Below are 16532 nucleotides of genomic sequence, written 5' to 3' on the forward strand. Positions count from 1 at the left end.
AGACAGAGAGAGACAGAGACACAGAGACACAGAGAGACAGAGAGAGAGAGAGACAGAGAGACAGAGAGACAGAGAGACAGAGAGACAGAGAGACAGAGAGAGAGAGAGACAGAGAGACAGAGAGAGAGAGAGAGAGAGAGAGAGAGAGAGAGAGAGAGAGAGAGAGAGAGAGAGAGAGAGAGAGAGAGAGAGAGAGAGAGAGAGAGAGAGAGAGAGAGAGAGAGAGAGAGAGAGAGAGAGGGAGAGAGGGAGAGAGGGAGAGAGGGAGAGAGGGAGAGCGGGAGAGAGAGAGAGAGGGAAAGAGAGAGAGACAGAGAGAGAGAGACAGAGAGAGAGAGACAGAGAGAGAGAGACAGAGAGAGAGAGAGGGAGAGAGAGGAGAGATTTAAACTGGAGCGAATTTTGTACAGCTCCAGAAAATTACTGAATAGCTGGTTGCTAATATCTGGCTTTTAAGAGTGTCAGATGCATTGGTTGCTGTTGCACTTTACTTGAGATCAATGAAGACAGTTCCCAACTAAAATGATAGCATTAATTTTTTTACCACCAGGCATTGTGATGAAGAGGAGCAGGTGGTGGGAGCGGGTGGTGTTGGCAGTGTGGGGGTTGGTGACGGTGGTGTTGACGCAGAGCTATTCCGGCAACCTCATGGCTCTCCTGGCGGTCAGACACATCTCTCACCCCATCCAGTCCCTCCAGGACATCCTCGACCACAACTCTGTAACCTTACTTCTGACAAAGAATGCTGCCAAAACCCTTCAGATAACAGTACAAATTAATAATTGTTCCGTTCATTCACTTAGACTGTATGGGGTCTCGAAACGTGGATCCCATGTGTGTGAGACTGTAGCTCAATCAACTCAGCAATGAGCAGTTTAAAAAAGGAAAGTTTCCAGATGCAGTATCCTGCTGCTAAGCTAGAATTTTCAGTTTTAATAATTGTTCTTAATATTTTAAATTTTATTTAACTTTAATTATTGTGGAGAATGAGTGCCAGGAACTTTGTTGGAGGATAATAATAAGGATAATAAATGTCCTTTTTCAGAATAATATCCATTACAGACATAATTTGTTGGGACATTCCTCATATTTGGAGTCTCTCTCTCTCTCTCTCTCTCTCTCTCTCTCTCTCTCTCTCTCTCTCTCTCTCTCTCTCTCTCTCTCTCTCTCTCTCTCTCTCTCTCTCTCTCTCTCTCTCTCTCTCTTTTCATTCCTCGCTTCTTCTCTTCCGTTCGCTCATCCTTATTCTCTCTTGTTCTCCCTCCCATTCATTCTATCAATATCCCTATTTCCCGTTCATTCCACCCTCCCTCCATCCTTTCCTTCTATTCTTCCTCTCCCATCGTTCTCTTTACCATTCTTCATCCCATCTGTTCACTCTACCCTCCACTATCTCATCTAATTTCTCTCCCTTACTTCTTCCTATTTTACCACCCATCTGGTGTCTCTCCTTCCCATTCTCTGTTTTTCTCTCTCCCTCCCTGTCTTCACATCTTTCTCTTCACGTTTCCTCCGACCTACATGTTTTCCCTCCTGCCCATTGTGTCACTACTATTCTCTCTCCCTACCTCACTTATGTTCTCTCTGCCGCTCTCCCTCAAGTTCTCTCACCCTCTTTTCCATTCTGTCTCCCACTTTTCCATTCTATATTCCTCCTATCCTATCCTTACCTTCTCTCTCTCTCTCTCTCTCTCTCTCTCTCTCTCTCTCTCTCTCTCTCTCTCTCTCTCTCTCTCTCTCTCTCTCTCTCTCTCTCTCTCTCTCTCTCTCTATCTCTCTTTGAATATGCAATATACACACTCCCAGGAAACACACAACCCTACCTCATCATTATTTTCTTTACTATTGATATTTTAATGCAACGTTTCACAACGTTGTGTGTGATGAACAGCTGAAAAATCTGTTGAAAATCTGTTTGGGAAACCAACTCCCTGTTTCAGACTGCACTGGGGACGTAGCTCCTTGCAATGATAACTAGCCAGGCTGGATGTTTGCCATATGCATGGTTAACCACTCCACCAGTTCTTTCATCTGTTGTTGTAGAGCGCTCGCGAAACCTGGAAATATAAAGACAGATCCATCTGTCTGTGTTGCCACCTCTTCGGGTTGCTTGTAGAAGGATTCCTCTGTCTAGTCTCTCCATTTCGTCAGATACATTCCTCAGTACTTCGTCTGGGAAGCTTCGACTTCTGAAAAGTTCGAGTTTTGAGCGTGTTCAATTCCGGGTGTAAGTCTTGCTCTGTGTTTGATATGCTTTTCAGACTCAGTCCTAGGAAGTAGGGTAGGGATCTCTTGAGTGAGAGAGGATGGCTCCAAGTGAAGAGTATGTATGGTTGGAATTTTGGTGTGTTTATTGTATATTTTTGTTTGCAGAGTCATATCCTGTGGATCTATGTATATTGTTGTGTGTAGAAAGATAATGAATGTTCGTTTTCTTCTAGGGGTGAGGCAGGGAGGGAATTATCCGAAGAAAGCGCCAAGCCTAATGGCTTGGTGTATTATATAATATATAACACTTGAAATATACACATTATATAGCCCCTGGAAGGGGTCAGGATAAGGATTTTTGATGGGACGGGGGGAAAGGAATGGTGCCTAAATACTTGGAAGGTCGGGGATTGAACGCCGACCTGCATGAAGCGAGACCGTCGCTCTACCGTCCAGCCCAAGTGCCCGGGCTCTTCTTGAGTGAATTTAAGATTGCTGTGGATCGTATTTGTCCACATGAAAAAATCTTGTAACCTCTATCTACCTCCTACCATGATACCAAAAATATCGTCTATAAATCTGAACTATGCTAACATGTCTTGTTTTCTTCAAATCTTTCTGTTTCAAAGAAATTTTCAGTAGCCCTAGTAATCAAAGCTGATACTTTCAAACTCACCGAAATATAAGTGTTTGTCAACTCATTGAATGATAGCTTTTTTAATCATACATTGTTCCTAATGTGAGATGTAAATCCCAGAACATTTTTAAGGGGGATTAAATTGTACTTTTAACAGGCATTGAGCACATACCAAATCAAATTTACTTTGTGCATTTGAAGGGAGCGCTGGAAGGTAGAACTGCTATACCACACCAGAATGTACGTGAGTAATGTATATATACTTGATTTTGTATCAGGTCAATGCTTCGAGACCCCCTTAAGGATTTGCTTGAATCCCAGGATAAATTACTTACAGCGCATTGTGGTTAGGTACTTTTAGCTGTGTGCTGGGAATACCCATTTTTCAGGTTCGAATCTTCCACATGACTCCAATAGCTTTTCTCATTGTCGGCAACCGGCTCACAATTCACACCACAGGCCCTTCCAAATGCAGTGGCGCCCTTCCTTGCTCCCCCAATCGACACTAAATGTAGCTGTATTTGTGACGAGGTGGTAACTGAGAGGTACAGCCTTCTCCTTGCGGAGAAGGATTTGATTTTTCGCAAAAGCAGAGGGGCTTCGAGGCACAGTGAAGTCAACATCATTAGGAGAAGCCTTTACGACACCATACATTGATGCAACATTGATATGTTGAATCAACTTCGATAACATTAACGCAACGATGATTCAACGTTGATAACATTGACGCAACGACGATTCAACATCAATAACATTGATTTAATTTCGCCTTATCATCGATAACATTGATTTAATGTCGATTCCACATCGATAATATTCATTTAATTAATGGCGATTCATCATCGATAATGTTGATTCAAAATTTTTCGAGAATGTTTTGCCCACTGGAAGGGAAAACGAGGGATAAGGAGAGAGCGAATGGAAGGCAGAATGGGAAAATTGGAAGGAGACAGGAAGAATAGGAGGAAGAGAGAATCGGAGGGAAGCAGAATGGATATGAGGGAGGAAGAATGGATGAATGAAAGGAAAGAAGTGAAAGAAACGGACAGAGACCCAGGCACTGCCGGAAATATATTATATATGATGTGTGTGTGTCTGCATCTGTTTTCTTTCCTCTAGACAGCAAGGACGGGAATACTGAGAGACATCGCAGATTTGGAAAAAATAAATCGCATTCAATACATCACTCTGCAGGAGATGTCAGAAAGCTTCAATACGCTTATAAGGAACGGTCACCACATCCTTATTTTAGGAAATAGTCTGGTGGATACGATGATTGCCCAAGATTACTCACGAAAAGGTATTTCATTTTCTATATTTCGTTTATTCAAATTCTTATTCAGAATTTTATTTGTCTCGGAAACAATACAATAATTGTTTAAATACATTATTGTTAAGAAAAAAATTGTCATGCATACTTACTTAGAATGTCCCAACAGACTGCTGTTATGGAGTTAGCATAACACAAAAATATTTAGGCCATAAGTATTAAAATTAGGCTAAGTATTATACATGACGGATAATGTGTTGTAATATGAATGTAACACATTCTTAGCCAAAAATACTGTAAATATGCAAATGCATTAATGGTTTAACAATGTTGGTACTAAGGATATGTTTAATATTATATTAAGATATTAACATAACAGATATTGCCATTAATAACCCTCCTACCGTTGGTAAGACAAACAACACCAAACTAATCACGTCCTCAGCTTTATTAATATACTTTAAATAGTAAAAATATGTATTACACTTGTATATAAAGAATGTATTGAAACAGTTAACATAAGATATATAAACATTTATAATTAGAGGATGCAATGCATAAAATATAATGCATACCATAATGCGAAATTGATTTCACGAGGTTATTACAATGTTAAATAATTATAGTAATGCTAAATCTTCAAATGTAGTTAGAAATAAATGACCCATATTTTGTTTAGATCCAGGGGAATGTGTTGAATTTAGACATTTTGATTATGTTTTTATTTTAAGTATCGTATAATTGTGTGTGAAAACGAAGCATAGGTGTGTTTAAAAGTTTGAGAGGCAGTTTGATCCCTACATAAGAACACCTGAAGTTCATGAAACGTTCAGAGTGTGTGGGATTTTACGTGTCACATTTTATCAGGATCATAGCTGTTTCTGGGCATTTTCATTGCAGTTGTATGAGGTTGACGAGAATATTAGGTTGTTCAGACACTAGTGTAATAAGTGTGAAGCTACCAATGTTACCTAGTATGATGATGCCACCCGCAGCCTATCGTGTGATCCAGCCATACTCTGAGTTGTTCTCGAGCTGTACCCTATTTTATTCCTTTATTTGCTCTTGCTCTTATAATAAACCAAGATGAACATAGGTAGGATCAGCGTGATTGAGATTTTGGCATTGCAGAAGACATTTGTGTTTCATGCGGGATTGGAAGGAACCAGGACACGAGGACACTATTCCCGCTAACGAAAAGTGACGTTAGAACTTCCTGAAGTATTGGTCATTGTTTATAGTAACGGCTCAAGAGGCTGTGCATAGCAGGCAATCTGTGTGTGGCACACTCAAATCAACTTTCAGGGAGCTACGATTTGCCCAAGTATGTCACTCACTCATGTGAATCCTATGAAGCAGCATTCTGTCATTCTAAACTCAGCTTCTACTGGTCTTATTTTACCAAATTGATGAAGTTTGGATGGATATAAATACGAGCTGCACCGTATTGGCCAATAGGCCTTCTGCAGTTACCTTCATTCAGATGTTCTGATGTAAGTGTCCGTTAGTCCGACACAAAGAGAATCTCACATTGGTGACGTCCAACGTTGTTAGGGACCACTGGACCTGGTCCCAACAGTCGGTAATCATCGGAGCTTTGCAACGTAAGGAGTGCGACGAGGCAGCTATGACAGCCGGTGATGCTAGACCTCTCATTAGGTCAAAATCGCCCAAGAAGTGGATGACGAGATTTCCGAGTGTGTGTGAACCAAAGAGACACCAAGTGATTGACTGCGTTCGGGGATGACATCAAGTCTTCAAGCGAGCACCGAAGAAAGCTGCATGAATCATGTGAAGTTGTAACTGTTTTCCAGTGGATGTCTCTGTAGTGTGACGTCCATTGCGGAGTGTCTGAGGGAGTCATCCTCAGATGGCTCTTAGTCACCAAGTGTGCTACAACAGCCGTGTGACAGACCTTACATGTGCTACAACAGCTGCATGACAGAACCTAGGTGTTCTACAACAGCCGTCTGATAGACCCTACGTGTGCTACAACAGCCATGTGACAGACCATACGTGTGATACAACAGCTGCATGACAGACCCTAGGTGTGCTACAACAGCCGTGTGACAGACCCTAGGTGTGCTACAACAGCTGTGTGACAGACCCTAGGTGTACTACAACAGCTGTGTGACAGACCCTAGGTGTGCTACAACAGCTGTGTGACAGACCCTAGGTGTGCTACAACAGCCGGGTGACAGACCCTAGGTGTGCTACAACAGCTGTGAGACAGACCCTAGGTGTACTACAACAGCTGTGTGACAGACACTTGGTACAAAACACTTCACGAGCACAGCCTATTTTTTTAACCATAAGATAAGAGAATTATTACGAAACTTGAACGGAGCATTTGGTTAACGACAGAACTAGGGGGAGAAATAGGCACCATAAAGGCATTAGCTTACCTTACCTTGAGGTATTTTCGAGGTTTAGCGTCCCCGCAGAACAGTCGTCGGCCAGGCCTTAAATCTTAGCAAGAGTGACTATATTATTGAGCCAAATTGTCAGCAGGGAATCTGGTTTGTGATCCAAAATTTTCAAGAAGAATTGTCCAAGTTTAAGTGGCAGTGTTGGCAGGGTATAAAGATGGAGACTAATAGAGCAAAAGTGTTCATGGGGTCATTGTTGACAGGGCCAGTGTTGATAGTGCCAGTGTTGACGGGGCCAGTGTTGACGGAGCCATTGTTGACGAGGCCAGTGTTGACGAGGCCATTGTTGAGGGGGCCATTGTTGGCGGGGCCATTGTTAACAGGGCCATTGTTGACGAGACCAGTGTTGACGGGGCCAGTGTTGACGGGGCCATTGTTGACGGGGGCAGTGTTGACGGGGCCATTGTTGATAGAGCCAGTGTTGACGGAGCCAGTGTATACGGGATCATTATTGACAGGGCCAGTGTTCACGGGGCTATTGTTGAAGGGCCAGTGTTGACGGGGTCATTGTTGACGGGGACATTGTTGAAATGCCATTGTTGACAGGGCCATTGTTGACATAGCAATTATTGTCGGGGCCAATGTTAACAGGACCATTGTTGATGGAGCCATTGTTGACGGGGCATTTGTTGACATGGCCATTGTTGACGGGGCCAATGTTAACAGGGCCATTGTTGATGGAGCCATTGTTGACGAGGCCAGTGTTGACGGGATCACTGTTGACGGGACCATTGTTGATGGGGCCAGTGCTGACGGGGGCCATCGTTGACAGGGCCAGTGTTGACGGGGCCATTGATGGGGCCAGTGCTGACGGGGCCCATTGTTGTCAGGGACAGTGTTGACGGGGCCATTGTTGACGAGGCCAGTGCTGACAGGGCCATTTTTCATGGGGCCAGTGTTGAAGGGGCCAGTGTTGATGGGGCCAGTGTTGACGGGGCCATTTTTGATGGGGCCAGTGTTGACGGGGCCATTGTTAGCGGGGTCATTGTTGACAAGGCCTTTGTTGATGGGCCAGTGTTGATGGGGCCATTGTTGACGGGGCCAGTGTTGATGGGGCCATTGTTGGCGGGGCCAGTGTTAACTGGGCCATTGCTGAATGGGCCATTGTTTGACGTGGCCAATGTTCTCGTGGCCATTGATGGTGCCAGTGTCGACGGGGCCATTGTTGACCGGGTCAGTGTTGACGGGGCCAGTGTTGAAGGGGCCCATTGTGGACGGGGATAGTGTTGACGGGGCCAGTGTTAAAGGGGCCCTTGTTGACGGGGCCATTGTTGACGGGGCCAGTGTTGACGGGGCCATTGTTGACGGGGCCAGTGTTGATGGGGCCATTGTTGACGGGGCCATTGCTGACGGGGCAATTGTTGACGGGGCCATTGTTGAAGGGCCAGTGTTGACGGGGCTGTTGTTAACGAGGCAATTGTTGATGGAGCCATTCTTGACAGGGCCAGTGTTTACTGGGTCAATGTTGACGGCGCCAGATTTGACGGGGCCATTGTTGACGTAGTAAGTGTTGACGGGGCCAGTGTTGACTGGGCCAAACTTGACGGGGCCATTGTTGACGGGGCCAGTGTTGACGGGGCCAGTGTTGACGGGGCCAGTGTATACGGGGTCTTGTTGAAGGGCCATTGTTGACGGGGCCAGTGTTGACGGGGCCAGTGTTGACGGGGCCAGTGTTGACGGGGCCATTGTTGAAGGGCCAGTGTTGTCGGGCCATTGTTGACGGGGCCATTGTTGACATGGCCATTGTTGACGGGGCCATTGTTGATGGAGCCATTGTTGACAAGACCAGAGTTGACGGGGCCTGTGTTGACGGAACCATTGCTGATGAGGCCGTTGCTGACGGGGCCTGTGTTGACGGGGCCATTGTTGACGGGGCTATTGTTAACGGGGCCAATGTTAACAGGGCCAGTACTGACGGGGACCAGTGTTGACGGGGCCAGTGTTGTCTGGGCCCATTGTTGACGGGGCGAGTGTTGACGGGGCCAGTGTTGAAGGGGCCATTGTTGACGGGGCCAATGTTGACGGGGCCAGTGTTGACGGGGCCATTGTTGACGGGGCCATTGGTGAAGGGTCATTGTTGACGGGACCATTGTTGACATGGCCATTGTTGACGGGGCGATTATTGATGGAGCCATGGTTGACGAGGACAGTGTTGACGCGGCCATTGTTGACGGGGTCTGTGTTGACGGAACCATTGTTGATGGGGCCATTGTTGACGGAGCCAGTGATGAAGGGCCATTGTTGACGGGACCATTGTTGACATGGCCATTGTTGACGGGGCGATTGTTGATGGAGCCATTGTTGATGAGGACAGTGTTGACGCGGCCATTGTTGACGGGGCCTGTGTTGACGGAACCATTGTTGATGGGGCCATTGTTGACGGAGCCAGTGATGAAGGGCCATTGTTGACGGGGCCATTGTTGACGGGGTCATTGTTAACGGGGCCATTGTTGACAGGGCCAGTACTGAAGGGGACCAGTGTTGACGGGGCCAGTGTTGACTGGGCCCATTGTTGACATGCCTATTGTTGACGGGGCTAGTGTTGACGGAGCTGTTGTTGACGGGGCCAGTGTTGAATGGGCCATTGTTGACGGGGCCAATGTTGACAGGGCCAGTGTTGACGGGGCCATTGTTGACAAGGTCATTGATAAAGGGCTATTGTTGACGGGGCCATTGTTGATGGGGCCATAGTTGGCGGAGGCCAGTGTTAACGGGGTAAGTGTTCAATGGACCATTGTTGACGGTGCCATTATTGAAGCAGTCAATGTTGACAGGGCCAAGGTTGACGGGGCCAATGTTGACGGGGCCATTGTTGACAAGGCCATTGTTGAAGGGCCAGTGTTGATGGGGCCATTGTTAACGGGGCCATTGTTGACGGGGCCAGTGTTGACGGGCCCAGTACTAACGGGGCCCATCGTTGAAGGGGCCATTATTGACGGGGTCAGTGTTGACGGGGATATTGTTGACGGTGCCAGTGTTGATGGGGCCATTATTGGCGGGGCCAGTGTTAACGGGGCCAGTGTTGAATGGGTCATTGTTTGACGGGGCCAATTTTGTCGTGGCCATTGATGGGGCCAGTGTTGACAGGGCCATTGTTGACGGGGTCAGTGTTGACGGGGCCAGTTTTGATGGGGCCCAGTGTTGACGGGGCCCATTGTTGACGGGGCCATTGTTAACGGGGCCATTGTTGACAGGGCCAGTACTGACGGGGCCAGTGTTGATGGGGCCAGTGTTGACTGGGCCCATTGTTGACGGGGCTATTGTTGTCGGGGATAGTGTTGACGGAGCTATTGTTGACGGGCCCAGTGTTAAATGGGCCATTGTTGACGGGGCCATTGTTGGCGGGGGCCAGTGTTGACGGGGCAATTGTTGACGTGGATATTGTTGACGGGGCCAGTGTTGACGGGGCCATTGTTGACGGGGATATTATTGACGGGGCCAGTGTTGATGGGAGTAGTGGGATTGACGCCTACGACGTGCGATTTTCATTTTTTCCTAAGCCTGTCGTAGGCGTCATGGGTTTTTGACGCCTACGACCAGCTATTTTCATTTTTTCCAAAGCCTGTCGTAGGCGTCAGGGGTTTTTGATTACTACGACCGGCTTTTTTCATTTTTTCCAAAGCCGGTCGTAGGTGTAGGGGGTTTTTCCTGTTTTTTCCCTATGTCGGTCGTAGCATCTGGGGTTTTTCCTGTTTTTTTTTCCTATGTCGGTCGTAGCATCTGGGGTTTTTCCTGTTTTTTTTTTCCTATGCCGGTCGTAGCTTCAGGGGTTTTTCTGAATTTTTTTGTTCCTATGCCGGTCGTAGCATCATAGTTTTTTGTTCCTATGCCGGTCGTAGCATCATAGTTTTTTGTTCCTAGGGATTAAAAAGCCGGTCCCTGGCATCCCCAAATTTCGTTGGCTCAGTGACCCTGCACAGACATTGCTAATGGTCAATGACGTCACCAGCTAGCCGCTCAGCATTCCTGCACCGGCATGTTCGAGGGGATTAAAAAGCCGGTCGTAGCATCATGGGTTTTTGTGAATTTTTTTGTTCCTATGCCGGTCGTAGCATCATAGTTTTTTGTTCCTATGCCGGTCGTAGCATCATAGTTTTTTGTTCCTATGCCGGTCGTAGCATCATAGTTTTTTGTTCCTAGGAATTAAAAAGCCAGCCCCTGGCATCCCCAAATTTCGTTGGCTCAGTGACCCTGCACAGACATTGCTAATGGTCAATGACGTCACCAGGTAGCCGCTCAGCATTCCTGCACCGGCATGTTCGAGGAGATTAAAAAGCCGGTCGTAGCATCATGGGTTTTGCGATACAACAGTATCCTTGAAACCTAATATAAAATACCATTATCCCTAGTCTATTTTTAATTTCATATTTACTTCCAACCATCGCCCATTACATTTATCAAAGGGGATCATGTATGTGAGGGAAGAACATAACTTCAGCACTGCAAGAAGTTATGTGTGTATTTTCAAGTTCGTCCCCTGCTGCCTGTATTTACCCAGGTCTTTTTCCTAAATATAAAACTTATCCAATTCATTCCTATTCTGTTTCATGTTGATACGTATAATAGGTTATAAATATTCCCCATTAGTATGACCATTCAGTCACACCTCTATCATGTCACCCCTATTTCTTCTTCTTCGTCGTCGTTCTAGAGAATGTAATTTGAGCTATGACAATCTTTCTTGAAGGATCGTTTATTATGCATAGGGCAAAAAACAGTAACCCTGAAACCTAATGTAAAATACCATCAACCCTAGACTATTTTAAATTTCCTATTTACTCCCAACCATCGGTCATTGCATGAAACAAAAGGGGAGCAGCACTGCAAGAAGTTATTTGTGTATTTTTCGAGTTCTTCCCCTGTTACCTATATTCACCCAGGTCTTTTTCCTAAATATATAACTTATCCAATTCATTACTGTTCTGTTTCATGTTGATACGTATAATGGGTCATTAATATTCCCCTTTACTATGACCATTCAGTCACACGTCTATCATGTCACCCCTATTTCTTCTTCATCATCGTCGTTCTAGAGAATGTAATTTGAGCTTTGAGCTTGGACAATCTTTCTTGAAGGATCGTTTATTATGCATAGGGCAAAAAATAAAATGAAAAAAACTGCTATCAGTCGTTTATATGAAAAAACAGAGCCCTGGGCATTGGTGATTTCAATGCGAGTTCGGTAGTGACCCTGGTATTACAGTACCTTACTGGTCAACTATGTATGACGTCACCAGACAACCAATGCTACCTTTGGCGTCCTACTGGCATGTGTATTTAATGTTATTATTCAAAAATGACTAGACTAACCATCCCCACCTAACCTAATCAGAGGACTAAGAATATACATTTTAGTCATCCACAACTGTAATCATTATTCAGTGATAAGTTCAAAAGTATAACAGAAGCCCAAATGTCGTACTGCAATTTAAGCAGAATCGTACATCTGGCAGCATAGCAGGTGAGCTGAACATAAGAATAAAGGTAACTGCAGAGGTCCTATTGGCCCATACGAGGCAGCTCCTATATATTTCCACCCAATCTCATTCATGTCCACCCTATGCTTAAAACAACCAAGGGATCCCACTTAAAGTATTAGTTTACAATAATAGTTTTAATAAATAGCTCTTATTCTAGTTTTATACACAACAGCAATTATGAAACCCTATAGCTAGATATTCTACTATAATCCACAAGTAGTTACCACACATCTGGCAGTACAGGGGATTAGTGGCTGTGTTCATAGGCTAGTCAACTGTCCTCAAATCCATCAAATAGATATCCAAATGTCGCACCTCAATTCATCCATCTAGCAACTCAGCCGGATGTTAGCCACTATATTCATAGGCTAATCATTTCTACACCTCAAAAAATCCTAGTCTTGCTACGCAAATCAGCTAACTTGTTTCTAAACCAACACTCGCAAATACAATCATACATACCTACACATACTTCAAAACCTATGCATTCATAGAGAATAGCCTAGTTTTTTGCCACCATTTCCCCACTAATCAGATGTAATTTATGCCATACACACAGAAAATACAGCATTTACACACCAAATATGCCATTTATGCATAAAATATATTATTTACACTCAAAATATACCATCACATAAAAAAATATGAGATTTTCATACAAAATATGTCAGTTGCAAACAAAAATATACCATTTACACAATATTGCATGTACACTCAGAGTATGACATTTACACAAAGTACGGTATTTTGCACAAATATATCAAAATGCTTATGCATTTAGACAATAAAAAATGCACTTTAACTAAAATTACACAATTTCACAAACGTAATTTTCACAAAATACCCACACATTGTCTCATAAACCAAAATACACTTACACCATAAAGATCTATTTTATCAAATTACAGAGCTTACACAAAATACACAATTTTCACACACAAATACAGTTTCACCAATTACACTTCAACATATTAAAAACACAACTTGCATAAATGCACTATTATCACAAAAATTATTACACAGTTTGTGTAATTATTTTACATCTTTGCACAATTAATACAAGAAAACTTGCTATATAATTACTCAGCTTGCACAATGACAATCAATACCCAAAGGTATAAATAAACAATTCGTCCATATGCAATTACACAACATGCGCAATTAATACACAACTTTTACAATATTACACATCTTTCATATTTATTACACACAACTTGCACAAATGCATATCTAGCACAAATACGTGCAATACATAACTACCCCAAATATGAAAATACACAACTAGCATAAATACACGATTTACACAAATACATTTGCGACATTTACACAACTAGCTCAAAAATATAATCAATACACAACTTGCCAAAATATGAACAATACATAACTAGCACATATTCATTAAATACACAACTATGCAATTTCCGCAAATACACATACAAAAACATATACAATTAATACATACAACTTGCACAAAACAATACACAATTTATAGAAATATAATCAATACATAATTTCAATAATCATACAACATATGCAAAATACATAATCTGCACAATTAATACACAAGTATATTAATTGTGCTATATATGTACAAACACAACCAACTGGGTCAAACAATACACAATTTGCATGATATTTTTCTGGGTATATTTAGGACATTAATTATAATATGCTGAGTTTAACCAACTCCCCAAAAGTCAGAATTTCACATATAAAAATGTTTCTTATAACTTCCAATGAGCTCAATATATAACACATTCTTTTCCATTAAGATATCAACATTATTAGTGCTAAACTATTCATCTAACATATGTCCACTGTTTTTATGTCTTATTAATACCTTCCTTGTTACATTCTCTCCAATCAGACCACCATATTTATGTATTTATTCAAACCATCTAACAGACTTATTTGTTCTAGCCTTAGTTATGTTAGGGCAGGTGGGGTTAGGTAGAGTCAGTATTTTCTATGCTAATTTTAGACAAATTTGCTATATCTTATCAAAATGCATCCTGTTAAAACTTAAATTCATCTAAAATATACTTATACTACGCAAATTTGACTAAATTCTACCTAGCTAAACTTACTAAATATGAGCATCCCATATCCTCACATACAAGCCTATGTCGCCTCTGTCCATATATTCGTTTGCCTTTTTCGGGGTAGAAGGTAGACACAGTAGTCGCATCTGTATATATTTATTGACTGAGATAGCAAGGTAAATATCTGCCTAGCCGAGGTCCTTCTACTCTGAGTCTGTGAGGATAACTGCGGCTGCTGGGAGCATGCTTGATGCTCCTCTGTCTGGCATGACGTCAGAGGCCTACTCGCCTGTGATTGGTTACATTTCAACTGACAGAATTTGAGTATAACACCGCCCGGACACGCTACCAAGTCGACGTCCCTTGTCGACAAGCTCTGGCTAGCTATATAGTTACAATGATACTGAAAGGACCTCGGTGGCATACAATAATGGCTTACATGTGAAATTTGCATAATAAAACATTGAAAGAAGATCAGGTGTGCGTAATACAAACAACTCGGCATATATGCACCAAAAAAAAATTCATCATAATAGGTGAAAATCATGGTAACAATTCTTTGATTAAACCAGAGTATTAAGAACATGTGTATGTCTACTGATCAGATATGAACAATACAACTCAAGGTATTGCCTAAACAAAATTATTAACATGTGTCAATGGCATGTGCTTGAAAACCATACAAAATTAAACAATTATTACATTAATGGAACAAAGTTCTGACCTAACAACCACAATTGAATTTCAAGATAGATAATGATTTTTTTTTTTTCTCTCTTTTTTTCTGAAATAATACAATATATTTACAAGACCAATGTACAATATATATAATGTGCAATATATTTACAAGCATATACAAGACCTGGATCAAGAAGACTAACATCTGCGTGATAGCAGTCAGGATTCACTGGCCACAATGTGGTTGCTAGAACAATAATAACTCTTATGACAAGCACTGTAAAAATACAAATGGTAGTAGACTTAACAATGGCATCTAATTCATAACAAAATAAAGTTGAGAAAAACTATACATTATATATAATGGTAATAATAAGACACATGTGGTAGAAATACTGCAAATGACGTTTTTTTTTTTTTTGTTTTTTTTTTTTTTCAAAACAAACAGAATAACTGCAGAGTGCATTCAATTATAAATTCTGCGGATATCTACACCTAGCTCATCCAGAGCACTATACAACTCTGGCTCTGACTGAAGGTCCGGAACAGATGAAACTTCATGTGACAAACTATCATCTTGAGAGATATCCTCATTAACATCTAGCCAATGGACATGTGGTGAGTGCACGGTTGAAACGAGAGGTCTAGATCTAAGATTATAATTGCTAGTATGGGGTTGCTGAACATCCAGTGGTCTGTCAACCACAGAAGGTGGTGTCTGAGTAGGAGTATCTGTTTGGGTAAGTTCATTGTCATCTTCCTCATCAGTCTCGTCAACAGTCATTTTAGCTAACTTCATGTGGTCTAAATGCTCATTTATATACTCTCCTGTTAACAAGTTCTTAAGTCTGTATTTGTTACCTTAAATAAGCTCGATTACCTTATATGGACCCAAAAATTTCTTAGTTAACTTGTACATAGGACCAGACCTGTGTTGGTTAAGTATCATTACTACAGATCCAATAGTTATTTTACTGGGTTTAGCTCGTGCATTCCTTGCTAGAGTGAACTCGGCTGTTGCTTTGGACAGTTGTTCTCGTATTTTCTTGAATACTAGTTGCATTTGTCTACGCTTCACTTGAACAAAATCATCTACGTTATATAAGGGAGTAGGAGGTACGTTAATCAATTCATTAGGGAGGATCTTATCTGTACCATATAGAATAGCGTGAGGTGTGTCACCAGTAGAAACATTAATTGAAGAATTTATAGCACACTGAATTAAGGGTATAAAATCATCCCAATTGTTGTTATCAAAATTCAACGTGACTCTCAAGGCATCTAACACTTTCCTGTTAGTACGTTCAGCTAGTCCATTACTTGCCGGATGATAAGGCATAATGCTACATTTTTTGATGTTATATAAATCACACAAGCTAGTTAGAATACTATTACTGAATTCTGGTCCATTATCTGAAAGGATTACTTTAGGCATACTATATCTACAAATTATTTGGTCATGGAATGCGCTGGCTATGGTTTCTGCTGTTTTGTTCGGGATAGGAACTAGTTCGCAAAACCGTGAAAAATTATCGACCATTACAAGCAAATGTTTGTTCCCTTTCTCTGTTTCCGCAAAATTTGTCAATAAATCCATCGATATTCGTTCCCAAGGAGCTTTAGTTCCTGGGTACACCTGAATTGGATTAGGTCCTGAAACATGTCCCTTGTGCTGTAAACAAGTTAAACATCTGTCAACATAATGAGCAATCTCCTTAGCCATTTTTGGCCAAAAATATTTCAATCGACCTTGTTGGAGTGTACGATCCTTTCCTGGATGTGCACTTG

The 16532-nt window shown here is 42.3% G+C and overlaps 2 protein-coding genes across 2 annotated transcripts; both read right to left on the bottom strand.

Annotated features, from left to right (window-relative positions):
• Positions 1-7621: 7621 nt before the first annotated feature.
• LOC123755100 (uncharacterized PPE family protein PPE24-like) lies at positions 7622-8170 on the bottom strand. Its single transcript, XM_045737580.1, has one exon. The coding sequence runs from the start codon at positions 8168-8170 to the stop codon at positions 7622-7624; it is 549 nt and encodes a 182-aa protein (XP_045593536.1).
• A 270-nt stretch (positions 8171-8440) lies between these two features.
• LOC138369440 (uncharacterized PPE family protein PPE21-like) lies at positions 8441-9790 on the bottom strand. Its single transcript, XM_069332684.1, has 2 exons — positions 9451-9790; positions 8441-8721 (listed from the first exon to the last, which is right to left on the bottom strand). The coding sequence occupies exons 1-2, from the start codon at positions 9788-9790 to the stop codon at positions 8441-8443; spliced, it is 621 nt and encodes a 206-aa protein (XP_069188785.1).
• Positions 9791-16532: the final 6742 nt, after the last annotated feature.

Source organism: Procambarus clarkii, chromosome 28 (genome assembly GCF_040958095.1).
Source record: "Procambarus clarkii isolate CNS0578487 chromosome 28, FALCON_Pclarkii_2.0, whole genome shotgun sequence".
In the NCBI taxonomy this organism is placed as follows: domain Eukaryota; kingdom Metazoa; phylum Arthropoda; class Malacostraca; order Decapoda; family Cambaridae; genus Procambarus; species Procambarus clarkii.